Raw genomic sequence first — 24,936 nt, forward strand, 5'->3', positions numbered from 1 at the left:
TTTTAAGAGAGGTCAGTATTTGATGAAAGGGCCAGGGAGAAGAGTTTTGACTTACTCTGGTGGTGTGCTATCCAAAACCCAGTAAAACTGTATCCAGCTTCCTGTTACTTCAGATGTCTAAGCAGAGGTTAAGTGCTCATCTGTCAGAACACTGCAGAAAAGCTCCCTTCCCAGCTGAGAGGTGACACGCCACAGCCTCCGTAGTTCAAACCTACCGCATGTGTCTCCTTCTCCTGTTGCACCAGAGCCACATCCCCTTGCAGGGGCAGCTGAGCTGACAATTCCTCATCTTTCTGGCTGAGCCAGTCAATAATCTCTTGGAGAGGGAGCTGAAGCTTCCCACTGTGGTCTGAGAAGGCCTCTAGGCGAGCACTGCACACAATGCAAAAGACCAGTGATTTTCAACCTTCTTTTTAAGTGGCAAAACACTTTTTCCCCAAACACTTGTATAGAACTTTAATATATATAAAACAGAGTAAAGAGGAGCTTCTCTGGTTGAAGTAGGAGGACGCCCAGAGCCCTCCATCTTACCCATCCACAGAGGTTCCCAATGTACCTTTGCATGGAGTACAGTACTAAAACCAATGGGTAGGTCCATGAGTGGGGAGGTGTGACAGTGTGGATGTCAGCTAATTCAGTTGCTTGCCCAGCATCAAGCTGGGAAGGGGAGGAAACTGAACAAGGGCATTAGGGGTGACAGCTGTCTGGTTACCCTCTTGCCCTTGAGGAACTCAAACCATGCCAAACTACTCATCAACAGAGGCTTCTCAGAGCCTGACCTCTGAGTAGGAAGAGGATACAGTAAGTGAAAGGGCAAATGAGGTGACTGAACATGGGTGCTCACTTGTGTGAGGACACATACAAATATACATAGCCCGAGGGTCCCAAAGGACGACAGCACCAGAGGCTAGAGATTTGACATATGGAAGGAGAAAAATGCATACACTATAATCATCTCTGTAAGCCATCCCCCACAAATGAACCATGAGCTGAGGACCAAGTGGTAGGAAGCTAGAGGCCAGCCTAGGTACAGCTATCAAGACCATTCCCCTTAGCTGACAATAATAACTATTCATTACTTCCCTACTACCTGGACCAAACCCTTACCTAAGTCAGTACTTCCACTAATTCTCAGAGCAGTGACCTTATGAGGTAGGTACTACTATTGCCTAAGAAGGTTAAGTAATTTGCCCAAGGTCACACAGTTAAATCACTGGTATAGCTATGATTTGAACTCAGGTTTATTTGATCCCAGAGCCTGCATTCTTTCAACTTCTCTACACTGTCTCATTCCAGCCAAAGCCTACCAAAAGCCAGGGGTTTGGGCTTTGATAATAGGGAGTGGAGAGGAAAAGTGTGGGGGTAGGTTATACAGAAGGGTAGGGAGAAGAGGGACAACTGATATAGGAATTGCCTTCATGCTCATACAGATTTGCCTTCAGTTTGGGGAGGAATAAGTGGGCTGATAACCAATGGATGGGAGTAGAAGGCATAAAAGGATGGGAAAGAGAGCAGATAATATCTACTGAGATGGAAGAAGGACAGTTATGAGAAGAAGAGGAGGAAGGAGCACACATATCTTTCATTTATACATGAGTGCTTTTAAGTTCAGAAAGCATTTTCATATCTTATAAGAATCCTTACAACACTGTGAAGTAGTTAGGAAAGTTCCTTCACTCATTTTTGTTTTTGTTTTAAAAAAAAAGAGAGTAAAATTCAGATAACTTAAACCACATATCCAAGGTGACACAACTACTTTAAAATGAAGCTCAGGGGGGCCTTGGGTGGCTAAGTCGGTTAAGCATGGGACTCTTGATATGGGCTCAGGTCATAATCTCAAGCTTCGTGAGATCGAGCCTCTTGTGAAGCTCTGTGTTGACAGCGTGTAGCCTGCTTGAGATTCTCTCTCTCTCTCTCTCTCTCTCTCTCTCTCTCTCTCTCTCTCTCTCAAAATAAATAAATAAATATTAAAAAAAAAAAACCTTAGGCTCAAATCCAAGCCTCTTGACTTCTGACCCAGGGTCCTTTCCACGGTCCAGAGAAGGAAGTGGAGAAGTAGATGATGAAGCTGATGAGAGGATGAGAAGTGGATGATGAGGCTGACACAGGCTGAGAGGAGAATGACAAGTTGAAGAAGCAAAAGGAGCCCAACACCACCCCAGCCATTTGCCTAAGGCTCCTGTTTCTAAGGGCCAGGCCTTACCGGAGGTTGTGAGACTTTTTTTTGATTTCATTCCAACACAGATTCATGGCTCGTGGTTCGAGGGGTCCAGCGGCACCAACAGACCCGTTGAATAGCTTTGGGCTTAGGCAGGAAACCCCAGCACCATCCTGAGGAGGCGCAGGGGCAGTAGCAGCAACTCTAACCTGGACAGAAACATAGACATCCTGCAATCCCCAGAGTATGCCACACCCTGGTCTGCACCAAGCCAAGGATGGGACAAATGTGAACAAGGAGAGAGAAGCACATGTCCCAGGGTATGTTTGGGGGTGGATTATTACTGTAAATTCTGCCAAGACTATTGCCCAGATGGGATTCTGGAAGTATTTTCCTTAGATAAGAGCAGCTCAGAATTGCCCAAACACTGGCAAACACAGCATTCAAGGTAAGCTGTAGGCTCAACCTCAGTGTCCCACACTGAAAAAGAAAAGAAAGCTGAGGGGCTGCATCAAAAGATTCAGGGAGAGAGAGTAGACCAGCCAGGGAAAGATATCAGTAATAGATGTCCTACTTCTCAAATAAATCCAGGCCTTGATGCCCCCTCTCCCTCTTCCCCACCTGCATTTTCCACCAGTCAGAAAGCCTGGAAATAGTCCTAAAGAGTACTGTTCATCTTCCATGGGTTGAGAGAGAACTAAAGCCATATTTTTGACCCTGATCTCCAAAGGATGCTGACCAGAGTCAGCAGCCAAGAGGACCATAGATCCTGCCAAAGGCTTCCCTTGAGCCCTAAATCTCAGAGCCCATCACTTCTTCACCCTGCAGGGAATTACAGGTTTGGGGGAATGAGGGTTGTGCTAAATAAGTTAGCCACCTCTAGCACACTGCCAGGACTGCCCAGCCAAAGGCAGAAGGGAATTGAGGGAAGGGGAGTTTGGATGAGGAAATCTCAGCCTGTGCTGCTCAGTCCCAGACTTGGGGAACCCACCTGTCTGCCCACCTGTATACCTGCTTGCCTTTTGTAGAAAGAACATAGTTCTGTTGGTGGCTGAGACTCTTCTAGTCTCCCTTTCCCCCCAAACCATACTTCTTTCCCACACAAGACTCTTCCAACAATTTAAGAAAACAATCATCCCATTAAAACCACAGCTCACAGCCACACACTGAAAGGAAGTGAGGGAGCAACCAGGCTCAAGGGCAAAGTTCTGAACTCAGTCACCCTATATTCCCATGAGGTGACCCTACCTGTGCTGCCTGGGAACTCCACTGCAGGATTAGGCAGCTCCATGATTATCCTTCAGCTTGCTTCCAGAATCAGTGTCTGGAGAGCCACAGGCAGAATCCTGACAGGCTCTAAGCAGGCTCCCTCAGGGAAGGCTGGCAGAGCTGAGCCAGGTCAGGAGGTGGGAGCTGTCACCCTGTTTGTTTACTGACCCCCCAGGAATCTAGAGGGGGCGGCTATGTCAGGGCTCAGCTGGTGAATCAGAGCTTTGTCCCTGGGGAATTCCAGCTCACTCCCATCTGAGCCCACCACACCGGGGCCAGGAAGGCCCTCCCAGGCTGGCAAGGATTGCGGGAGTGGAACTGGGCATTCCATGGTGTTGAGGAAGGGCATGCAGAAGGTAGTTTCTCTTGATTTATTTTCATTTTCTATGGAAGACACAAAGGACTCACTGCGTCCAGGCCTACCCCTCCCCTGAGGTGGAGTAAAGGATCAGACCACTTTGGTGACAAACCTCTGGTAAGCTATTTTCCCCAAGGCCTGGCAGAAGGATGGGCTTGGAAATAAGCCTTGTCTTTAACTAAGTGTCCTCAGAAGCAGTGAGGAATGTGTGTGGCACACCTGGGGACAGAGCCACAGGATGGTAGGATCAGGAAGTTGAACAGCAGAAGATTCATCTGAGCCTACTATGAAAACAAGGGGGTGCTCTACCTTACCTTTGAGAGGCAGAGAGGAGTGAAGGGAGAGTCATTATCCACCTCCTCAGACCTCTCACTGCACTCTAAGGTTAGGGGGAAATAGATTTTTCTATGGGAATCCCCTTAAACCTCTGCAGGGGAGGGAGAAGGCAAAATGGAACTCAGTAGCTCTGTACAGGGATCCAGTGCCAGGGAGGCTCCTGTGCCCTGCTTGTGTTATCCTGGGCCACTGGCCTGTGGGGTAGGGCCCCTTCTGGAAGTGGTCACTCTTCTCTCTTTCAAGCAGACTTGCCTGGGGGAAATGTTAACATTCCCAAGCTAGGCCCCCACTCTTCGACACTGAGGGAAAACACTTCATTTTTACCAAAAAAGTGTTCTGTTCCTATCCTCATTAATCTCCCACAGAGTTTTCTGGGCTTTCCACAGTTCCACATTGTTTCCATGCTGAGGCCCACCTACAGGAATAGTTGGAGCAGCTGCCTGACCCTTTCTGGGGGTCTGGGGTGGAGCCATTCTGGGTGGATGGGGGATGGCAGGGGATGACAGGCCAAGAGCAGGCTCTAGTTCTGGGTCACAGTTTTGCTTATGCTGGGATAATTGGGCTCAAGCCAGTCTCACAGAATCCCCTAGACTGAGAGTTAGAAATGGCTCCTTGTAACTCAGCTACAACCAAGTTGTCCTGGTTCTGAGGGAAGCGCCCATGACGAACTTGGCTCCACCCATATTAGGTTTCATTCTCTTCAGACTTCTTCTTAGTTTCCTAAATCCCCACTTGGCCCCCTTACTATACTCCCTCACCCTGTTCTCCCCTCCTAGTCCTCCCTTATACTCACAAGTACCCCTAGCACAGCCAGGCACACAATAGGCAAATAATGAATAACGACATTTTTTGCTACCAATGGCCTTCTACTTCTGGATTTTATAGCCAAGATGTTTGTTTCTCACTCCACTCCCCAGAGGGCTCTCTCCTTATCTCTTGAAACTTCAAGACAAAGTCAGGGCCATAGGGAAGGGAGAGAAGAAAGTGGACAGTGGCAGAGGAGAGGGGTGGTTCTCACCATTCTCAATCACAAAATGAAGCCCTAGGTCCCTCTGTCTAGGTGGTGAAATTTGGAGGGGGTGGACAAATGTGCAGGGCAAGCCTTTTGGAAGGGCCCAGACTTCTCAATCCCTTGACCCTATGGCAGTCCCAGTCTGGGAAAGGGGTAGGTACACTGGGGAACTCCAAGTTGGCACTTGCCTGAGAATATGTTAGAGGCAGCAATTTCTCTCTGGTTAGATGTGGGAAGACAGCTCAGGAAGACCTGGATGTCATGCCTCTCTGGACTTTTCCTCATTATTCTCTTCAAAATGGACTCCCCAGCACCCACATTTTCCATCCCCGCTGCCGTTCTCCCTCCTTCCCTCCTCCCTGTATATTTAGCTGCTGTCTGCACCCCCAGCAGTGACTCAGCACCACAGCCCATCTGTGAGATACTAGGAGACATAGTACTTTTTCACACCCTTATGGCCTCTGGACCTCAAAGCATTGTAGGACAAGCCAAAATATGCTTCCCCCTTGTCCAGTCAACTTTCCCATGGACCTCCCTCATTGTCAGTGAAGGGGGCTATCCTCTTGGGATTACTACCTCTCATACATCCTCTGCCCATCTACCAACATATATAGGCAGGAACACACAGTACCACCATTCCACTCCTAGGGGAGGAGAGAGAAAGGAGAGACAGCTATGAAGCTACAGGGATTCTGCCAGGAGCTGTAAGACTAAAGGCTTGAGAGGAAGAGCCCATGGAAGGAGAGAGAATATTCTTCAGGTGCAGAACATGAAGTATTCCATAAAGAAGTTAAAGCAAAGGAAGATCATGCCTTGCCCTAGGTGATACCCTGAAGGGTTACACTCTTCTGGGACTTTCCTTGGGAGGTTAACATGAAACTAGTCTCCCTCAGCCATTCTTGGCCCTTTCACTTATCCAGACCAACACATTTCTTTGCCCCATGCCCCCTATAAAAGGCTTCAAGGGAGTCCCTGAGTGACTCACTTGATTGAGCATCTGACTCTTGATTTTGGCTCAGGTCATGATCTTACACTTTGTGGGTTCAAGCCTCACATTGAGCTTGGCACTGACACTGAGGAGTCTGCTTGGGATTCTCTCTCATTCCCTCTCTCTCTGCCCCTCCCCTGCCCCCACGTTGTCTCTCTCTCTCTTTCTCAAAATAAATAAACTTTATTTTTAAAAACCTTCATGAGTGATAAGGGATGAGTCAGAAGGAGGTCCCATGCCCTCCAAACAGATTCATGTATATAGAGAGTGTCCCATAGCCTTAGGAAGCATGGACACCCACAAGAACACACACAGATCCTGTGTCTACCCTTTCTCCACAGGACTTTCTTTTGCCATCAGCCTCTTACCTGAGGCTGCAGGCAGGTGCTACGGAGGCTGCTGCTGTTATGGAACTGGTCAGCTGCCCGCCATTCATGACATCGAGGGAGGGTGTAAGGGCATCCCTGCATGACCATAGGTTGCATCAGAACCAAGTCTCATGGGGGGAGAGAATGGGCAGTGCACCAACTGTTGACCATAAGCACCTGGAAAAGTAACAAGGACAGATTTAGAGTCAAGACCTAGAAAAGGCTTATGAACCCAACACTTACCCAAGGGTGCCTTGACCAGTTATGTAAATAAGTATTAAAGCTTACTGGTCTACCCAATAGTTTTTCCCAGGCCACCATGTACCATAAGAGGCTTTATTTAATTATTGACCAAAGAAGTATTTATTGTTCATCTATTGTGCTTTATGCTAGAGACACTAAGATGATTTGCTATCTGAGATCTCAGAGCCTGAGGAAGAGGGTCGGGGAGGTTGCAGGGTGGGAGGAGGCAGTCATATAAGCTCATAAAATGCTTATGTGGCAAGTGTTATAATCGAGATTTGACCAGAAGGCTTGGTGAGCACAGACTTGGGGACAACTAACTCTGAGAATGTGCAAAGATTTCAGAGAAATTGCATTTGAGATGAGTCTCAAAGGACAAGTAGATGTTTGTCTATGCAGAGAAGGGGAGTAAGAAAGAAGGGTCTCCCCAGTGGAGGAATGCACCTCTGTAAAGGTGGATATCACAAAAAAGCATAGCATGTTCAGAGAACAGTAAGTTCCATTTGGCTAGAGTTTAGGAGGCTCAGAGATGAAAAAGACATGGTGCCTATCCCTGAGGAGTTCACACACAGAAAGAACAGACCTAGAAAAAAATCAAGTCATAAAGTGTTATTTGCATTAATGGTAGAAGTATTTATGGGATGGAGTGAAGGGATAGGTGAGGTGAGTTCTACCTGGTCAGGTCAGGAAAAGTCTCCCTAGAGGAAATACACTTGAGTTGAGCCATGAGAGAGAAATCAGATCGTCATTAGGCAGGAGAGATAAAAAAAAATTAATAAATAATTCCAAAAAGCACAAAATGAAATGTATGGTGTGACCAGAGTACAAGGTAGGTGCCTTGTGGGGAGCAGTAGACGAGTCTGAAAAATGAGGCTGTGGCCAGATTGGGTCATGCCTTGAATGACAAGCAGAGAATTCTAGGCTTTATCTTGTAGATAATAGGGAGGAACAGAAGATTTTAAGCAGGGGAGTGACTGGACCAGATTTGCATTTTAGAAAGAGCCCTCTGGCTGCCTTTTGGAGTGATTCTCCTAGGGGAAGAATCCACTAAAGAGCTGTTATAATAGGCAAGCAGTTGCAGGGAAGATGGAGCAGAGAGCATGGATTAAGAGATACACTGAAGAGGTAAAATACATTGGGTTCGGTGATCAATTGGATGTGAAGGGTGAAGGAAGTGAAGGAGTGAAAAGTTTCTAATTTGGGAGCTAGGTGGATAACGTTACCAACAGCAAGAGAGGGAAGATTGGAGGAGGAGCAAATTTGGTAGGGTAGGGGATGAAGGCAGTGTTCCATAATAAGCTATGCTTGGGCACTGTTCCATAATAAGCTATGCTTCAGACATATTCAGCTTTAGATGTCAGGAGCTAAGCTGAGAACAGGAAGATATGAGTGAAAAAGTTAGATGTACACAAGGAATGTACACAAGTGTGATGAGAATGGGTAACAAAGACAATGCTTGGAAATGCTAAAAGTCCTATCTTTTAGTGTTGGGCAAAGACATGAAAACCCTGATCAAAAGGGCAGGACATAATCATCTTTGATTCCTGAAGTTGATGATTAAATAACCACCATTTGTAGTCTCTATTTCAGTGGTTCCCAACATTTTAGGTTTAAGGGCCCCTTCTTAAGAAAGATTAAAAAAAGAATCTCACTTCACCCACTCATACCTACAATAGTAGCTATACTTTTAGCACTTACAGAGTAAGAAAAAGCACTTATACATTTAAAGATCTGTGGACTCTTGCATTGAGTGCCCTTCCCTCCTCCTCAGGGGCCCATGGTCCAAGATTGGGGACTGTTACAGATCACAAAGATGCAAGAATTTAAGGTCAAAAGGACACTTAATTGTAGTCAAAGTCTCTAGAGATTACACAGCTATGTAGCTCCTCATCCCCAAAGAGATTCTCCAAAGAATGGTTGAAAATATGGCTCCCCTCTCATCTGACACCAACAGAAAACAGATAAAACAACAGATAAAAAATAATTACTATAGATGTGTCACAAGCATGAAGGCTACAAAATGCTTGCTTTCAGACCTCTTGTTATATCAACATTTTTATTTTTGCTGATTACACAAATAATGCATATTCTTTACAGAAAAACTGGAAAATACAAAAAACATCATAAGGATGGAAATTAAAATAACCTATAACACTACCACCCAGAAATAACTAATAGGTATGAAGCCTTATAGTAGTTTTTCTATGAAAAAAATATATCCATACATATCCAATTGCCATCATATGATATATATATATCATTTTGAATTGTGCTTTTTTCATTTATCATTTATATCATGATCATTTAAAATTTTTTTATGTTTATTTATTCTTTTTTAATGTTTATTTATTTTTGAGACAGAGAGAGAACATGAACAGGGGAGGGTCAGAAAGAGAGGGAGACACAGAATCTGTAGCAGGCTCCAGGCTCTGAGCTGTCAGCACATAGCCCGACAGGGGGCTCGAACTCACAGACCGTGAGATCATGACCTGAGCCGAAGTCAGAAGCTCAACTGACTGAGCCACCCAGGCACCCCAATGTTTATTTATTCTTGAGAGAGAGAGAGAGAGAGACAGACAGACAGAGTGCAAGTGGGGGAGGGGCAGATAGAGAGGGAGACACAGAATCTGAAGCAGGGTCCAGGCTCCAAGCTCTCAGCACAGAGCCCGATGTGGGTCTTGAACCCACGAATGGTGAGATCATGACCTGAGCCGAAGTCGGATGCTTAACAGACTGAGCCACCCAGGTGCCCCTATATCATGATCATTTTAGAATGTCACTATCTATTCCTCTAAAACATGATTTCTAATGACTGCAAAGGTGATAGAGCACTATGGTTGAGGCCATGGGCTTTGGCATCATACAGACCTAAATTCAGATCCACACTATTCAACTTAATAGCAGTGTGGCCTGGGATGAGTTAACTTCTCTCTGAGCTTCGGTATTCCCATCTGCAAGATGGAGATGACAATGATACTGCCTTCATAGTTATTCTAATTATTAAAATTAATAATGTATTTAAATAACTTAGTACAGTGCCTGGCAATAGTATGTATACTGCTCAATAAATGTTAGCTGTAATCATTGTATCCTATTCAATTGAATGGATATACCATAATTTTAATAATTAGACTTAAGTCACACTGCAATGAACAGCCTTGTGCTTATTTGTGATTCTTTCCTTAGGATATTTTCCTAGAAGGAAAACTTCCTGGACCAAAGGGTATGAACCAATTTCAGGTTTGTGATGCTTCTAAATTGCCCTAGAAAAAAATAGATCACTTTATACTAATACCAGCAATGGATGAGAGTGCCAGTTTCCCAGCATACTTGCCAAGAGTGAGTATTCTTATTTTTAAAACATCTTTGCCAATTTTTTAAGAGAAGATGGCATCTTAAGGAGTACTCCATATTTCATTAATTACTAAAGATGCTTAACTTTTTTCCTATACTTTTTGTGGCCAGTTGTATTTCTTCTTTCATGAAGTATCTTTGTCTCTTTTGAGGTTCACCTCTCTGCAGATTAACTTCCTTCCTTCTTATTCCTCTTCTGACCTGATATCAGGTTGATGCTTCACAAAACAAAAATAAAACAAACACAGGAGTCAGAGAATTCAGATAGTCTAATCCCAGTATAGGCAGAGAAGGAATAAACTCCTTCTAGTCCTACCTTGACTATCCTCTGCTGTTTCCAAACTTTGCCACTTGTGACCTCAAGTCATTTCATCTCTCTAGATCTTGGTTTGCTAACCTGTAAAACATTAATGTTTAAGAGTTGTCAAACATTGGGGTGCCTGGGTGGCTCAGTCCGTTGAGCATCTGACTCTTGGTTTCAGCTCAGGTCATAATCTCATGGTTTTTGGGTTCGAGCACTGCATCATCAGGCTTTGCACTGGTGGTATGGAGCCTGCTTGGGATTCTCTCTGCCCTCTCCCCTGCTTGTGCTCTCCGTCTCTCTCTCTCTCTCTCTCTCTCTCAAAATAAATACATTTTTAAAAATAAAAAAAGTTGTCACACATCAAAATGCTAGCATTCCCTTAAAAAAAAAAAAGAAAGAAAATGCTAGCACCCCCTGTACTTGTATAACATGCTTTTGTAGCCTGCTATTGTCTTTCTTGATCCTTAATGCAACCTGGTAAGGATGGCCCAGGAAGGATTATGATCCTATTTGAGAGATGAAGATGCTGAGACACAAGTGAACCAGGGCACCTGACTCCTGACCAATGCTCTTTGTTCTGCACAAAGATTCTTATTTCTGCCTATTTATCTTCATGATGTCCCACATTACCACCTGTACATACTGATTCTCTTCCTATTTTTCTTTTTAATTTGCAGAGGCTGTGAGGAATTGGAGAGGAATCTTAGTCCCCAGATGGTCAAGTGTAGGAAATAAGACACATTTTTTAAAAGTATAACTTAAGGGAAAAAATGATTCATACCTTATGTGGGACACAGAAATCATGTCTTGAGAGGTCACAGAGGAGGAAGTGTTCACCTTAAGTTGGAGGGATTTAGGACGTATTTATGGAAGAGATGGTTTTGAGCTAAGGTGATTTGTACACATGGAGTAGTGTGAAGGATGCTTTGGGGGTGGAACTGACTCTTCTGTGTTCTCCCCTAGGATCCTGCTAGATACCAAATTGTGGCTTTTTGCTACTAGGAATGCCCTTCTTGGTTTTCAAAACCACACATACACCCTTTCAGGAAGATTAAGATGGGAGAAATTATTTCTCTTGGGCAGAGATAAAAGCTTTAAAAACATATGTGAAATACCAGGATTCCAACATGAAAGTAAAATTATTGGCTCATGGAAGATAAGATCCATGCCTGATATTTATTTATATCCCGCATATTTTTTAAGACAGTGCCGGGTACAGAGCATTCACTCAGTGAATGTTTCCTGACTTGATTTATGGAATTAAACTCCAATTAGGTAAGCGTACAGGTTCTCAACTTTGTAGGTACAAATCCCAGGAGGCATGAAGAAAAATGCTTTGGATACACATATTTATTTGTATTTTGTGTAAAATGATGTATACAGAATGCTAGCATTTGAAGCAAGCCTTGAAATAGCCAAAAAAAAAAAAAAAAAATGCAAACGACCTAAATGTCCATTACTAGGGGACTAGTTAAATAAATAATGGCATATCCATATAATGGAATTCTATACAGCTGTTAAAAACATAATTAAGAACTCTTTATGTGCCAAAATGGAATAATCTCTTGGGACATAATTTTAAGTAAAAAGAAAAGTAGAAAAAAATAAGGTAATTAGTTTACATTTGTGTAAAACCAGAAGAAATATATGTGCTCATGTATGCAAAAAGTTATATGCAATAAAAGTATACAAAAGAATCTGTTAATATTGATTGCTTTTGGAGAAGGGAGACAGATGGCTACTAGACAGGGGTGGGAGAATTCCTTCCGTTCCTGTGGGATTTTCTCTCAGTTTTAAAAACATACCTGCAGAAAATACATAAAGCATATGTATAAAATATATAGAATTATTATAAAGTAAATTCCCATATAGTCACTGCTTGGGTTGAAAAATAGAATAATTACCCACACTCACAAAAGCCCACCAACAAGAGATGTAGTTTTTACTGAATATCCTTTTGTACCATGTCAATATATTAGCTATTTAACAGCTACTTCCTCCCTCCCTTCCCCACTCCTCACCAAAATGTCATGGACTTCTTCAACTGTTTTATGTAATCATTAGTGTCACAGTTTTTCCATAGCCCAAATAAATAATAACAGTTAAAACTTATTGTATTCCATGTTTCACATAATTAACTAATCAGTCTACATACACCAACTTCTTTAATCTTCACAATAGCCCTATTAAGTGGTTTCTATTGTTTCCATTGTACAGCTAAGAACACAGAGGAACAGAGGCAGTAAGTAAGTGCTTCAGAGTGATATTGTGAATATGCGGTGAGAAGCTGGGATTTGTATCCAGGCAGGTGTGTCCAAGAATACAAATTCATCACTGTTACACTATTCTGCCTCTGTATTCTAGAACACAGGCCCTGAGGCATTGTAGTCACTAACCTTAGCAAGCAGAGATTTTTTGGCTATGGGCCACCAGATGAGAGCCCAAGAACTGACTCAGTCATGCCTTACTCAGGCAAAGATATAAGCAGCTTAGAGAAGGCAGTGAGTCTGGGGTCTGGGGTACCACCCAGCTGGCAAACCCTACGGAATATTTACATGACTTTCCTAGGACATTTGAGAAGTAAAATTCTGGTCAACTGTCCTAGCTTCTGAGCTTCTCCAGGGCTTTAGAACTCAGTAATTTTTTTTTAATGAATCAATAAGCTCTTTCTGCCTATAAAACTAGAGAAGTCGAGGAACCTATCCTAGAGAAATACTTGCAGAAATGGATGAGGGTAGCTGCTGCAGCATTGTTTGCAATAGCAAAACTCTGTAATCGACTCAAATGTCTATTAACAGGGGACTGGTTAAGTGGACTGTGTCAGAGAGGTGGCACAGCATGACAGGTAACGGTGTGGGCTCTGAGCCAGGACACTCAGGTTTGCATCCTGGCTCCACTACTTATCAGCACAGGTTTGGATAAGCTCCCTGACCTTATTGTGCTTCAATTCCTGCACCTGTAGAATAGGGATAACAAAGAGGCCTACCTCGTAGCCTTGTTACAAGGAGTTAATTCATAGTTTCTGACACCTAGTAAGTACTCAAATCTTACCTATTATTGGAGCCACTCACAAAATGAAATATTATACAGCTGTTAAAAATAAATAGGTGGATCTATATACACTGATTTGAACAGACATTGAAGATACATATTTTAGATAAAAGAAAATAAGTTAGGAATAATATGTCTAATAGAACAACAATTATGCAAAAAGCTTTTGTAAAAAATCTACACGTGTATATGCATAGAAAGAAAGCCTGCAAGGATACACAAAACTGTTCAGTAACATTACTCTGGAGAGTTGTGTGAGGGAGAGTCTCCCTTTGATTTATATACTTTGTGTATGTATATATATGTACACACACAACTATGTATGTATGTATATATATATATATATATATATACACATACATGTACATATACATGTATGTATTTTATAACAAGCATGTATTATTCTTGGAAGAAAAATAAATAGGGAAGACTTCTAAATCATGAGAGGCTTGGAAAAAAAACAGAGCGGGGGAAGAAGACTCCCTTCCCATGGGCTATAGATTCCTCTGTCCAATCCAAACTAACATGAAATGATGGGCCCCCCTCTCTCACAGCACTGACTTTCTACCTGACAGCATGGCACTAAGAGAGAAGACACACATTTCATTGGTACTGAACCTTGTTATCTGTTCCTAAAATAATTATTGCAATGTAGCCAAAAACTGAGGTTTTGCTTCAGATGCTCTCACTTAATGAATAAATCATGGAGCCTCAGATTGTCAAACTGGAAGGAATCTTAGAGATTATCTAGACCAACCCCCTCATTTACACACAGAAACAAGGACATGTGTTCCTGAGAAGTTAGCTGTCAAGCAATTTCGAGAAATGGAGTTTATTTTCCAGTGAAAAGAATCAGAGATGCATCCCCAAGGGGAGCATTTTATTCTAAGGCCAATTAACACAATACATCTGAAACCTTGATACACTGCTGGTGGGAGTATAAGTTAGTAAACCATTTTGCAGAGCAATTTGACGATATCTCCCAAAGGTGAAGATTCTCACACCCTGTGATGGAATGATTCTCTTCTAGATATATACACAATAGCAATATTCACATAAGAATATCTACAAATGAATGATCATAATAGCCCTGTGAGCCAAAACTTGGAAATAGCCTAAATGTCCATAAACAGCAGAATGGATAAATAAATCAAGGCATATTTATTAAATGACATGTTATACAATAGTGAAAAAAATAAGTGACCTAGAGTCACATGTCACAACATGGATGATTTGTAACTATAACACTGAATTTTTAAAAATTGGACAAGAATATGTACCATTGATATAAAATTTTAAAACATGAAAAGAAATGGTGTGTGCTGTTTAAAGACACATACATATGTAGCAAAAGTATAAATAAATGCATAAGAATCATAAACACCAAATCTAGGAGAGTGGTTACTCTGGAGGGAGCTTTAATCATAGAAGGATAGACAAATGGTTTCAACTCTAATGGTGATGCTTTTTCTTAAGCTGGGTGATGGGTATTCTGATTTTCATTATATTATTCTTTATATCTTTTTGAGTGTATAAAGATTTTCACAATACATTGTTTGAAACAACGCAACAAATCTCATGCTGAAAAACATTCACTTTTCAGATATAACAAAATACTAAAAAAATGTATAAGATACAAATGCTGTACTCCAAATGACAGGATTATTCCTTAAAGCTGTTTGATTTTCCTGGGACTAGTGTCACAGGAGGGAACCTGCTAGAAAAGGAGCAGTGGACTGATAATCAGGAGATAAGGGTCCCACTCTCTCAGATACTTATCAGCTATGGAAAGGGGAACAATTTGATTAACCTCTCAATTTTTTTCACATTTAAAAATGCTGTGTTAGACTAGATTATCTTACACATTTTTCCATGTGACAATTTCTTCCAGCTTTTTGTTTGTTTGTTTGTTTGTTTTGAGAGCAGTTCCCAAAACTGTGTCTGTAGGATGCTAAAGTGTTTTCCATGTAGAAAACTGTTCCCTGGTCAAATCAGTTTGGGATATACCAGGTTAAACAAAATTAAAGAGATTTATTTATGGCACTATATCTCAGAGCTTTGAATATGTGTCCATACATTGTGACTCTCTAAGCAGAGAACTCTGTTATGAAGCATTTTCAACAAATTATTGGACCACAGAATGCACCCCCCCCCCCCACTACTACCACCACCGCTCCTTACTTTAAAACACAATCTATTAACATTCTCTCAGAACAGTGTTCTATGAGACATCAGTTTGGTAAATGCTGTCCTAGAAGGATTTGTCTCACTTGCTATCTCTGTTGCCAGTGTGTGTTCAGAATCCTTTATAAGGGAGGAATGTGGTTTGATGGTATAGCTTTCCATACAGTGGGTTTCTTTTGGGTGAGTGTCCCTGGCAAGTTTAGAAGGATATCTTCTTGGGCTTCATTAGTTAGAGCTTAATCCTATCTGGCACTCTGGCAGATTTAACATCAGAAACTTCTGGGTATCTATATTGAGAAGTGCTGCATCCCTGACACACTCTACATCTGGGTCTTGGGCCTTTGTTAAGTTTTCTGCTTCCGGCCATGTTCTCCTCCTTTGGGTGATTTTGGAACTGAAGGATGCTCTGGGCCGGAGCTGAGAGATACTTGGCAAGAGCAGAATGCCTGGGGGAACAACTCTCATAGGAAGAGGGACCTTTTCCATATGTCTTCTTCCCCCAGCAAGAGTTTGCAGGAAGCAGGACTGCAGGGCAGAGGCTAACTCACCCAGCAAAAGAGGGGCTTGGTCTTCTCTCAGGGACAGGATACTTATCACTTTAACCTGCAGTATTTCCATTTCCTGGAGGGTTTCCTTGAGGCTCCAAAGTTCTCTGGAACCATCCCCCCACCCAAATCCCAGAGAGCAAATCTTCTGAGATTTGTGGTTCCCACAGGGTCTTTTAAAAGGTGTTTTACCTGAGGGCCTTTAATCTAGAAACAAGGATGCCTTTGGAAAAGTCAGGAACTAAGGTGAACTAGAAATAGAGGTGTTTTTTTTTTAAGGCTTTAGTTCTTTTGAACAATCACAAAGAAAACATAAGAGGAAAGTATGTTCTTTTCCATTCAGCATGCACCATGCTCTCAGTGGAAACAGGCAGCTACCACTGCCGCCCCTCCTTCTCTATTCCACTCCACCCAAGCCCAGCCCAGCTACCTGCTTGGACCCAACACCCATGAGGCCTAGCTCCACCTGCCTACCAAAGGCAGGACAAACCTTAACTACCCACACAGTCTCAAGCCCACTTACCAGGCTTGGACACTGGGCCTCGTGCCAGGAAAGGTGAGGAGACCAGAAGGAACAAGGTGTTTGACTCCAAGAGATGTAAGCCCCATTTCAAAGCACACCAAGCTATGCTCTCAGAAGTGGAGAGGTACCCTCCTGATTGCAGGAGTTAGAAAGGCAACCAAGGGAAGAAGCAAAGGACAAAATCCAACAGGGAAGATAAATTTAATCAGGAAGTAAGGGCAGATATCAGGATGTGCCTTCAGCACCAGGCTCCTAAATCAGAGCCCAGTTTACTCCAGGGAAGCACTCCTGTGTCCTGTCTGCTGACCAGACATTCATTTACTCAGGGAACCCGCTCTGAGGTCCCACATTTCCTCTCTCCTCCCTTTTCAATCAATGCTCTCCACACCCCTTCCCTTCCCTCCCACCAGGAAATCCACCCTTGGACAAAAGGCATGTCATTGAGAACAAACATAAATGAACAAACAAACAAACAAACAAATAAATAATACCCTTCTCCCTCTCTAAGAAGCAAACCGTAGACCTTCCTCTTATTCATTAGTTGCACACATTGGCTTGTGTTTCTGTGCCAGGGCACCTTTTCTCTCCCCCTCTGAATCCAAGCAGTAGCTACTTCATTGTGGGCATTTTTAAAAGCAAGTTTTCCCCCAAAGGCACATGCAGGAAGCAGGCAGGCACGCACACACACACATACACACAAACACACACACACTCACACACACGCTTACACACATGCACACAGAGTCCTCTGGAGCTTCCCTTCCCTCAATCATTTCCTCTCAGCCAGCCTGAAAAGGGCGAGGCTTGGGAATCATTTCTCTGTGGCCTACCTTCTGATTCCTTCGGGTCTGAGGAGCAGGCTGCAACTGGGAGCTGGGAGGCTGGCGCTGGGCTGCCTCTGTGAATCAGCAAAGAAGTCCCTGAGACAGGAATGCCGACAGCTGCTGTATGCACACTCTCCCTCTGTCTCTCCCACCTTCCTGCCCTCTTCTCTTTCTCCTCCTCCTCCCCTCTTAGAGCCGCTCTGTGTTGCTATGCAATCACATCAGGACTAACAGCATCATTCCGACCTCCAGCAAAGATACCCTTGACTGGACAGAATGCAGAAAGAGCAAGGACAGTTCTGTAAAACTACCAGAGCCTTAGCGGCTCTCGGAGATTTCAATTCATTAGAAGCAGAGGAGGAAAGCGGAAGAGGCTGAGGCAGAGGGGGAGAGGGGGAGAGGCTTCCACTGGGGAGGAGGAGACAAAAGAGGCCTGGAGATCAATACAAGCTGCTGAGTTAGAAGCCTGGGCCCCAACTTCCACAGATCTAGCCCAGATCCAAAGCCAACTTCAGAGCCAGCAGCTGGCAGGGTCCCCCAGTAGCCAGTCCAGGATTCAACTTCTGTGTTGGAGGTTGAAACACTCTGCTCTAGAATCGTCACTGGTACTCAAGGCTCAGTCTTCCAGTCACCCATAAGTTCTATGCTTACCCCTGATAGATCTACATGTAGAAGAAAACCTCCACAATAAGGGAAACAAAAGGGACCTTGAATGATTTGAGAAAATATATTTCCTCCATGCCTCTCCTCAGCAAATACCCCAGTTGCTCTCCCTCCTTCTGTCCATACCAGCCCTTACTCCTTTATTACCTCTGTTAAGAAGACAGTATAAGTTCCAAACACCCTGAGAGAACTCAGAAAAGCCACTAAATGGATAGAGGGGATTGTATCCCTTTACAGAGTGCCCAGCACACAGTAGTTTACTTAATAAATATTTGTTGATTGAGTAAATTGAATGGATGGATGGATGGATGGATGGATGGATTGAATAGCAGCCAGAAAGTCACCATGTCCATCCTCCTACACAAATATACTCATACTTAAAGCTCTAGCAGCTCCAGGAGAGGGCAAAGGATAAGAGAAGCATTCTTCTTTCCTCCTTCCACTTCTGAGAACAGGGTGTGTATGAGAGAAACAGTGGTTTGGGGAAGGGGGGTTGTTGCGTAACTTCAAGAATTTGCATCTGGGGCACCTGGGTGGCTCAGTTGGTTAAGCATCTGACTTCAGCTCAGGTCATGATCTTGCAGTTGACGAGTTCAAGCCCCGTGTCAGGCTTTGTGCTGACAGCTCAGAGCCTGGAGCTTGCTTCAGATTCTGTGTCTCCCTCTCTCTGAGCCCCTCCCCAGCTTACGCTATCTTTCTGGTCTCTCAAAAATGAATGAACATTAAAAATTTTTTTTAATATATGAAAATTATTGTCAAATTGGTTTCCATACAACACCCAGTGCTCATCCCAAAAGATGCCCTCTTCAATACCCATCACCCACCCCCCATCAACCCTCAGTTTGTTCTCAGTTTTTTAAGAGTCTCTTATGCTTAAAAATTTTTTTTAAAAAGAATTTGCATCTAAAAATTTTATAAGCTCTGATGGCACTGGAATTTAGAACAGAACATATTTCCTGGCCCAAAGGACCTGGGTCTAGTGCTTACAAACTGTCTATAGGGACTGAGCATAATAATTATTATCATTATTATTATTGAAAACCCTCAGCTAAGAAATAATGTGTATGTGTTTTTTCTTTTGAGATGAAATTTTTAAAAACTTAGGCTGCTGGTTTCAGTAAAAGTTTAGCGACAAGGCGTAATCTCTTTAAAACAAGTGAACAGGGGCACCTGAGTGGCTCAGTTGGTTAAGCATCTGACTTTGGCTCACGTCATGATCTCAGCCTCGCATTGGGCTGTCTGCTGTCAGCACAGAGCCCGCTTCGGATCCTCTGACTCCCTCTCTCTCTGTCCCTCCCCCACTAGCACGCACTCTCTCTCTCTCAAAAATAAATAAACATTAAAAAATAAATAAATAAAACAAACAAACAAAATGGGAACAAACTGCCCCCTCCCCCAAGCTAGGCTTTTAGAGCTATGTTGAGTGACTCCTCCTGCTTGGCCAAAGCAGCAGCAGCCAAGCCTCTGTGCAGGTCCAGAAAAGGCCTTTGATTTCTGAAGGTGCTTTTGGGAGAACATCCAGCATCTCCATCGACATACCCTCAACAGAGCATTTCATTTCTTAGCAACCCAGCCTAGCCCAGGCCAGACCCTGAGTCTCAGCCCCAGTCTTAGCCCTGGCAGCTTGCAGGGTTTCTCAATACCATGCTGCCCCAGGAGTCCTTTACAACTGACTTGGAAGGACTTGGAGGGGAGAGTTGGCTAGAAGAAAGACCAGAGGGACCACTCTGAGAAACTGTTTGGGCTAGCACGGATGCAGAACGATGGCAAGAGACATACACCAAACACATGGCAACCTCACTATGCACCCTGGCACCAGCTCACCAGTAGGCCAAACAAAACCAGAGTCTTAGGTCTGGAAGGAGGAAGGAGAGTGAGCTGGATGGGGCACCCACTTTGACTATAGTTGGACTTATCCAGATCACAAGGAATATTTGGAATAATCCTTTTTCTACCTCTAGAGAAAGCATTCAGGCTGCAGATACAAAAGTACAGTACCAGCCTCCATGAAAATAAACCCACAGAGTTTGTTTTGAGGGATGTAACAAAAGGTGTCCCCAAATCTCTTCCCCACTGACCCCATCATGATGGAAAAGACCACCCCTCCTTATTTCTCTGTTTAAGGCAGCAAGGGCTCCTGTGAAAATGAGAATGTTACCTACCAGACAAAAAAACCCCACAAAACATTAGGTCATTATCAGCTAGCAATACCTAAGTTTAATTATTAGATTATACTAATAACAATTATAATGGTTAACATTATTGAGCATATATTTGAAGTGCTTTGCACACGTTATTTCATTTTATCCTCACAACACACTTAAAATAGCTTCTCTTGGAGCACCTGGGTGGCTCAGTTGGTTGAGCATCTGACTTCGGCTCAGATCAAGATCTCGCAGTCCATGAGTTCAAGCCCCATGTTGGGCTCTGTGCTGACAGCTCAGAACCTGGAGCCTGCTTCGGATTCTGTGTCTCCTTCTGTCTCTGCCCCTCCCCCTGCTTGCACTATGTCTCTCTGTCTCTCTCTCTCAAACATAAATAGCCATCAAAAAATTAAAAAAAAAATAGCCTCTCTTATTGCCCCCATTTTACAGATAAAGCAGTGTAACAGGGAGGTTAAATGACTTGTCCAAGGTCACACAGCTAATGTGCTATGGAGCTAAGGCTTATCCTAGACTTCTGTGGGCAATGTCCACATGGTGAACCACTGCTATTCTGCCTCCATTCATCTAGCAGTGGCCTGAAGAGATGTCAGGCCTATGTAGGTCACTGAGACAAATGTGACTAGGGCAGAAGAATTTCCTCAGATAATTTTCCATCCTTTGTACTTTTTCTCAAGCTATTTCCTCTACTCAAATTGCCTTCTTTCCTTTAGAGGTTAGAGACACAGGGACCTTAGAGGTCAGACTTCTCTCTCTGAAGAGTCCCAAGTGAGCAGATCCCACCAAAAAAAAAAAAAAAAAAAAAAAAAGGTTAAGGCCATGAATGGAGTATCAAAAGGAAAAGACAAATGATCTTGAGATGAGGTAGAGTTCTCCAGTTTGCCATGGTCCCCACATAGCCTGCTGTCCTTCTCTACTTTACTGTATTTGTTCTACTGGCTTAGCTCCTGTGGGCTTTTCACCATGTGCCATCTCACAGGCCATTGAAGGCACATTCTTTACTGTTGTTGGTCTTCTGAGGTATTTGGAGAAGAGTTGTTTGTTTTCTTTCCTGGAGGGTATTGGGATAGACAGAGTCTCTAGTTGTATTGCAGGAGAGGTAACATCTTTCCTTACTAACTAGATAGATAAGCCCACTCTGACATTTAAGCCCCAATGAGACTCTTTCTCACCCAGGGAACATCTGGACAAACCAGAGCAAGCACATAAGCTAGCTTTAACTATTTCTCTGAGGAGGGCAAAGAAAAATCTAAGTAGTTTGGGATACAAGCTTTGACTGCAGCTCTATCCTGATAACCAGTAGAAGGATGCTTGAGACCCATCCTGTATCATCGAACAGGACTTTGCTAGGTGGACACGGATAAGTAAAGCATTTCTAGGTAGGTAGAGAGAAAGCATGTGCAAAGGCACAAAGCTTAGAGAATTCAGCTTGCTGAGGGACTGCAAGTACTAGTTAAGATAGGGATACGGGTAGGAAATGGGAGGTGGCAGGAGGTGGCTATGGAAGCACACAAGAAGGTGTGCTAAGGATCATTTAAGAGTTTTTTAAAGGCAGGCAGCATGGTCAGATTTATGTTTTAGAAATATTATTCTAACGCCTTTCATCTAAAGAACAATTACTGAGCTCCTACTACATGCTAGGCCTGTGGTAGATCCCAGGGGCACAGAGAAGACTCAGAGACTCAGAAACTGCCTTGAAGTTGCTCATAGCCCAATGGGTTAGACAATTAAACACGAATGCAACAGAATGATAAGTGCAATGTAGGATGACTTGGAGGGGAGAAAGGCCAGAAGCTTGGATGCCGGGTAGGAGGCAGTTGTAGGTACTTATCAGCTGGGGGTCTGAAGCAGAGGAGTTGGTAGTGAGGGTGAACAGCACCCTCCCCCAGTGATTCCTCCTCATATTATCCTTTCCTTTTATCATTTCTTCCCAGCCTTACTACTTGCTAAGTTGCTAAAGGAGAAATAAACAGTGAATAGCTTTTTTGTCCCTCGGGGGTGGGAGAGGTAGTATAGGGTCATTCCCATTGCCATTGGGTCCCTGACCATGTTTACCAAAACTACTTCAAATTGTTTCTACTCTTCTCAAATGCCCAACCCAAGCCCACCTACTTCAGCAAATAATATCCATTCTTGCTTTACTGAGAAGGTGGGAGCTATCCCTGCAAAATTATTTTCTACCTCAGAATTTCTTCCAGTTTTCTTTCCCATCTATTATCCCCAGAGAAAGAAAACCCCTTTTTCTCCCCCTTCTTAAGGTCAATACCTTTGCTCATCATCTCACAAAATTCTCTTCCTATCTCCTCTAGAACTTTTTCCATAAATTTTCTTTCTCTTGCTTCCATCTTCAACCTTTTTCTTGCCTCTAACACTTTCTCTGCTGTCTAAAAACATGTGAGGAACAGGAATTTTGCTGACTTCTGTGAGCTGAGAAGTGGGAAGAATGTTTCCCTACTAGAGAAAGCCCCCCTCACACCCACCCCCCTGCCACAACCCACCACACACACACACACACAACCACGTCAAGACTGTTTTTACAGACAAGTTGGAGAAAGTTTAGAGGAAAGTAAAAGTATCAGAGCAAGGAATTCCCAGGTTTTAGGTCAGGCTAGGAAGTAAAAAGCAGCACTAAGAAAATGAGAGGACAAGAATAACCCTCTGTCAGTTATTTACAGAGTGGTTTTTGCCACTTTATTTGTCTAGCAGAGGTTGCTTCCAATGAATTGGGGTTTCATGCAACAGAACCAAAAGGGTTAAGTACAGGGATAGACAAAGGTGAAATGCCTCAGGAGAAGTTGGGATGTGAGAATGAGTCAGACAGTAGGAGGAGGGGAGTGTGTATGACATAGACAAGGAAGCAGGAAATTAGGAGATAAGTTGGAGAAACATGTTAGGAATATAGGGCCACACTGCTGAAAAGGCTGAATTTTGTCATTGGAGTTGATAAGCAATAATGCAAAGCTATGATAGACCAAGAATTGAAGTCTCAGTGTTGTCCCAGTCAATGTTCTGAACATCCTCTGCAGCTTTTGTCAAACATCTCAAATGCAGAACTCATCTTACACACTTGGTTACCTTCCACCCTCTTTTACTGTTCTTATAGATGCTGGAGAGGATGTGGAGAAACAGGAACCCTCTTGCACTGTTGGTGGGAATGCAAATTGGTGCAGCCGCTCTGGAAAGCAGTGTGGAGGTTCCTCAGAAAAGTAAAAATAGACCTACCCTATGACCCAGCAATAGCACTGCTAGGAATTTATCCAAGGGATACAGGAGTACTGATGCATAGGGGCACCTGTACCCCAATGTTTATAGCGGCACTCTCAACAATAGCCCAATTATGGAAAGAGCCTAAATGTCCATCAACTGATGAATGGATAAAGAAATTGTGGTTTATATACACAATGGAATACTACGTGGCAATGAGAAAAAATGAAATATGGCCTTTTGTAGCAACATGGATGGAACTGGAGAGTGTGATGCTAAGTGAAATAAGCCATACAGAGAAAGACAGATACCATATGGTTTCACTCTTATGTGGATCCTGAGAAACATAACAGAAACCCATGGGGGAGGGGAAGGAAAAAAAAAAAAAAAAAGAGGTTAGAGTGGGAGAGAGCCAAAGCATAAGAGACTGTTAAAAACTGAGAACAAACTGAGGGTTGATGGGGGGTGGGAGGGAGGGCAGGGTGGGAGGGAGGGCAGGGTGGGTGATGGGTATTGAGGAGGGCACCTTTTGGGATGAGCACTGGGTGTTGTATGGAAACCAATTTGACAGTAAATTTCATATATTAAAAAATTAAAAAAAAAAAAAAAAAAAAAAAAAAAAAAGCTTCTGCTAAACCAGAGCCAGCAGCTGGGATGTTATATAACCAAATATTATGTTCTGTTTGTTTTCAAATGTATTCCATTTAGGCCAAAACCATTTCAGTTACAGTTAAAGTGGAAAAAACACCAAATTAGGAGTTAGAAGACAAAGGTTCTAATCCCAAGTTTGCTACTACATTGCTGTTAACCTTTTGAGACATGGTTTTTTTTTTCTTCTTATGGAGAGGATAATACCTGCCTTGTTCAGTTGATTAGATTGTGAATCAAACAGGATAATGAATGTGAACATATATTGAATATACTGTATTTATAAAGTGCTATTCAAATGTAAAAGATTATTATTTCTATTGCTTCGAGGTCCTAGTGGCTTACCTACCTGCAGAAGACATAAAGACCCAGAGTAGATTATAGCAAAGGAAGCAGTGCCAGGAATGTAATTAGTTCCTGTTTCCATGATAGATCAGGTATTTTTTAAGTTTGCTTGTTTGTTTGTTTATTTAGAGAGTGTACAGGGGAGGAGCAGAGAGAGAGAGAGAGAGAGAGAATCCCAAGCAGGCTCCGTACTGTGCAGAGCCCAATACAGGGCTCAAACTCACGAACTGTTGAGATCATGACCCGAGCCGAAATGGAGAGTTGGATGCTTAACCGACTGATCTACCTAGGTGCCCCATAATAGGTCAGATATTATAGCACTTTAAGTAGACATACCAACAAGGCAGTCAGACTCTTATTAACCATCTTTATGTTATCAATCTTCCCATCCTCCTAG

The 24,936-nt window shown here is 43.1% G+C and overlaps 1 protein-coding gene across 4 annotated transcripts in view; it reads right to left on the reverse strand.

Moving 5' to 3' along the window:
• Positions 1-17,891, reverse strand: part of DRP2 (dystrophin related protein 2) — a 40,055-nt gene extending 22,164 nt beyond the window's left edge. For 2 of the 4 annotated variants that reach the window (XM_081793882.1, XM_081793881.1), the window contains exons 1-4: positions 17,524-17,891; positions 6,490-6,666; positions 2,204-2,367; positions 216-372 (exon numbers count right to left, since the gene is read on the reverse strand). In XM_081793882.1, the coding sequence (XP_081650008.1) occupies positions 216-372; positions 2,204-2,367; positions 6,490-6,606 (438 nt within the window). In that variant the 5' untranslated portion in view covers positions 6,607-6,666; positions 17,524-17,891. Of the gene's footprint in view, positions 1-215; positions 373-2,203; positions 2,368-3,406; positions 3,498-6,489; positions 6,667-17,523 lie in introns of those variants that run through there. The other 2 variants (XM_081793884.1, XM_081793883.1) reach the window with 2 other exon arrangements.
• Between the last annotated feature and the right edge of the window lie 7,045 nt (positions 17,892-24,936).

Source organism: Panthera onca, chromosome X (genome assembly GCF_046562875.1).
Source record: "Panthera onca isolate mPanOnc1 chromosome X, mPanOnc1 haplotype 2, whole genome shotgun sequence".
In the NCBI taxonomy this organism is placed as follows: Eukaryota; Metazoa; Chordata; class Mammalia; order Carnivora; family Felidae; genus Panthera; species Panthera onca.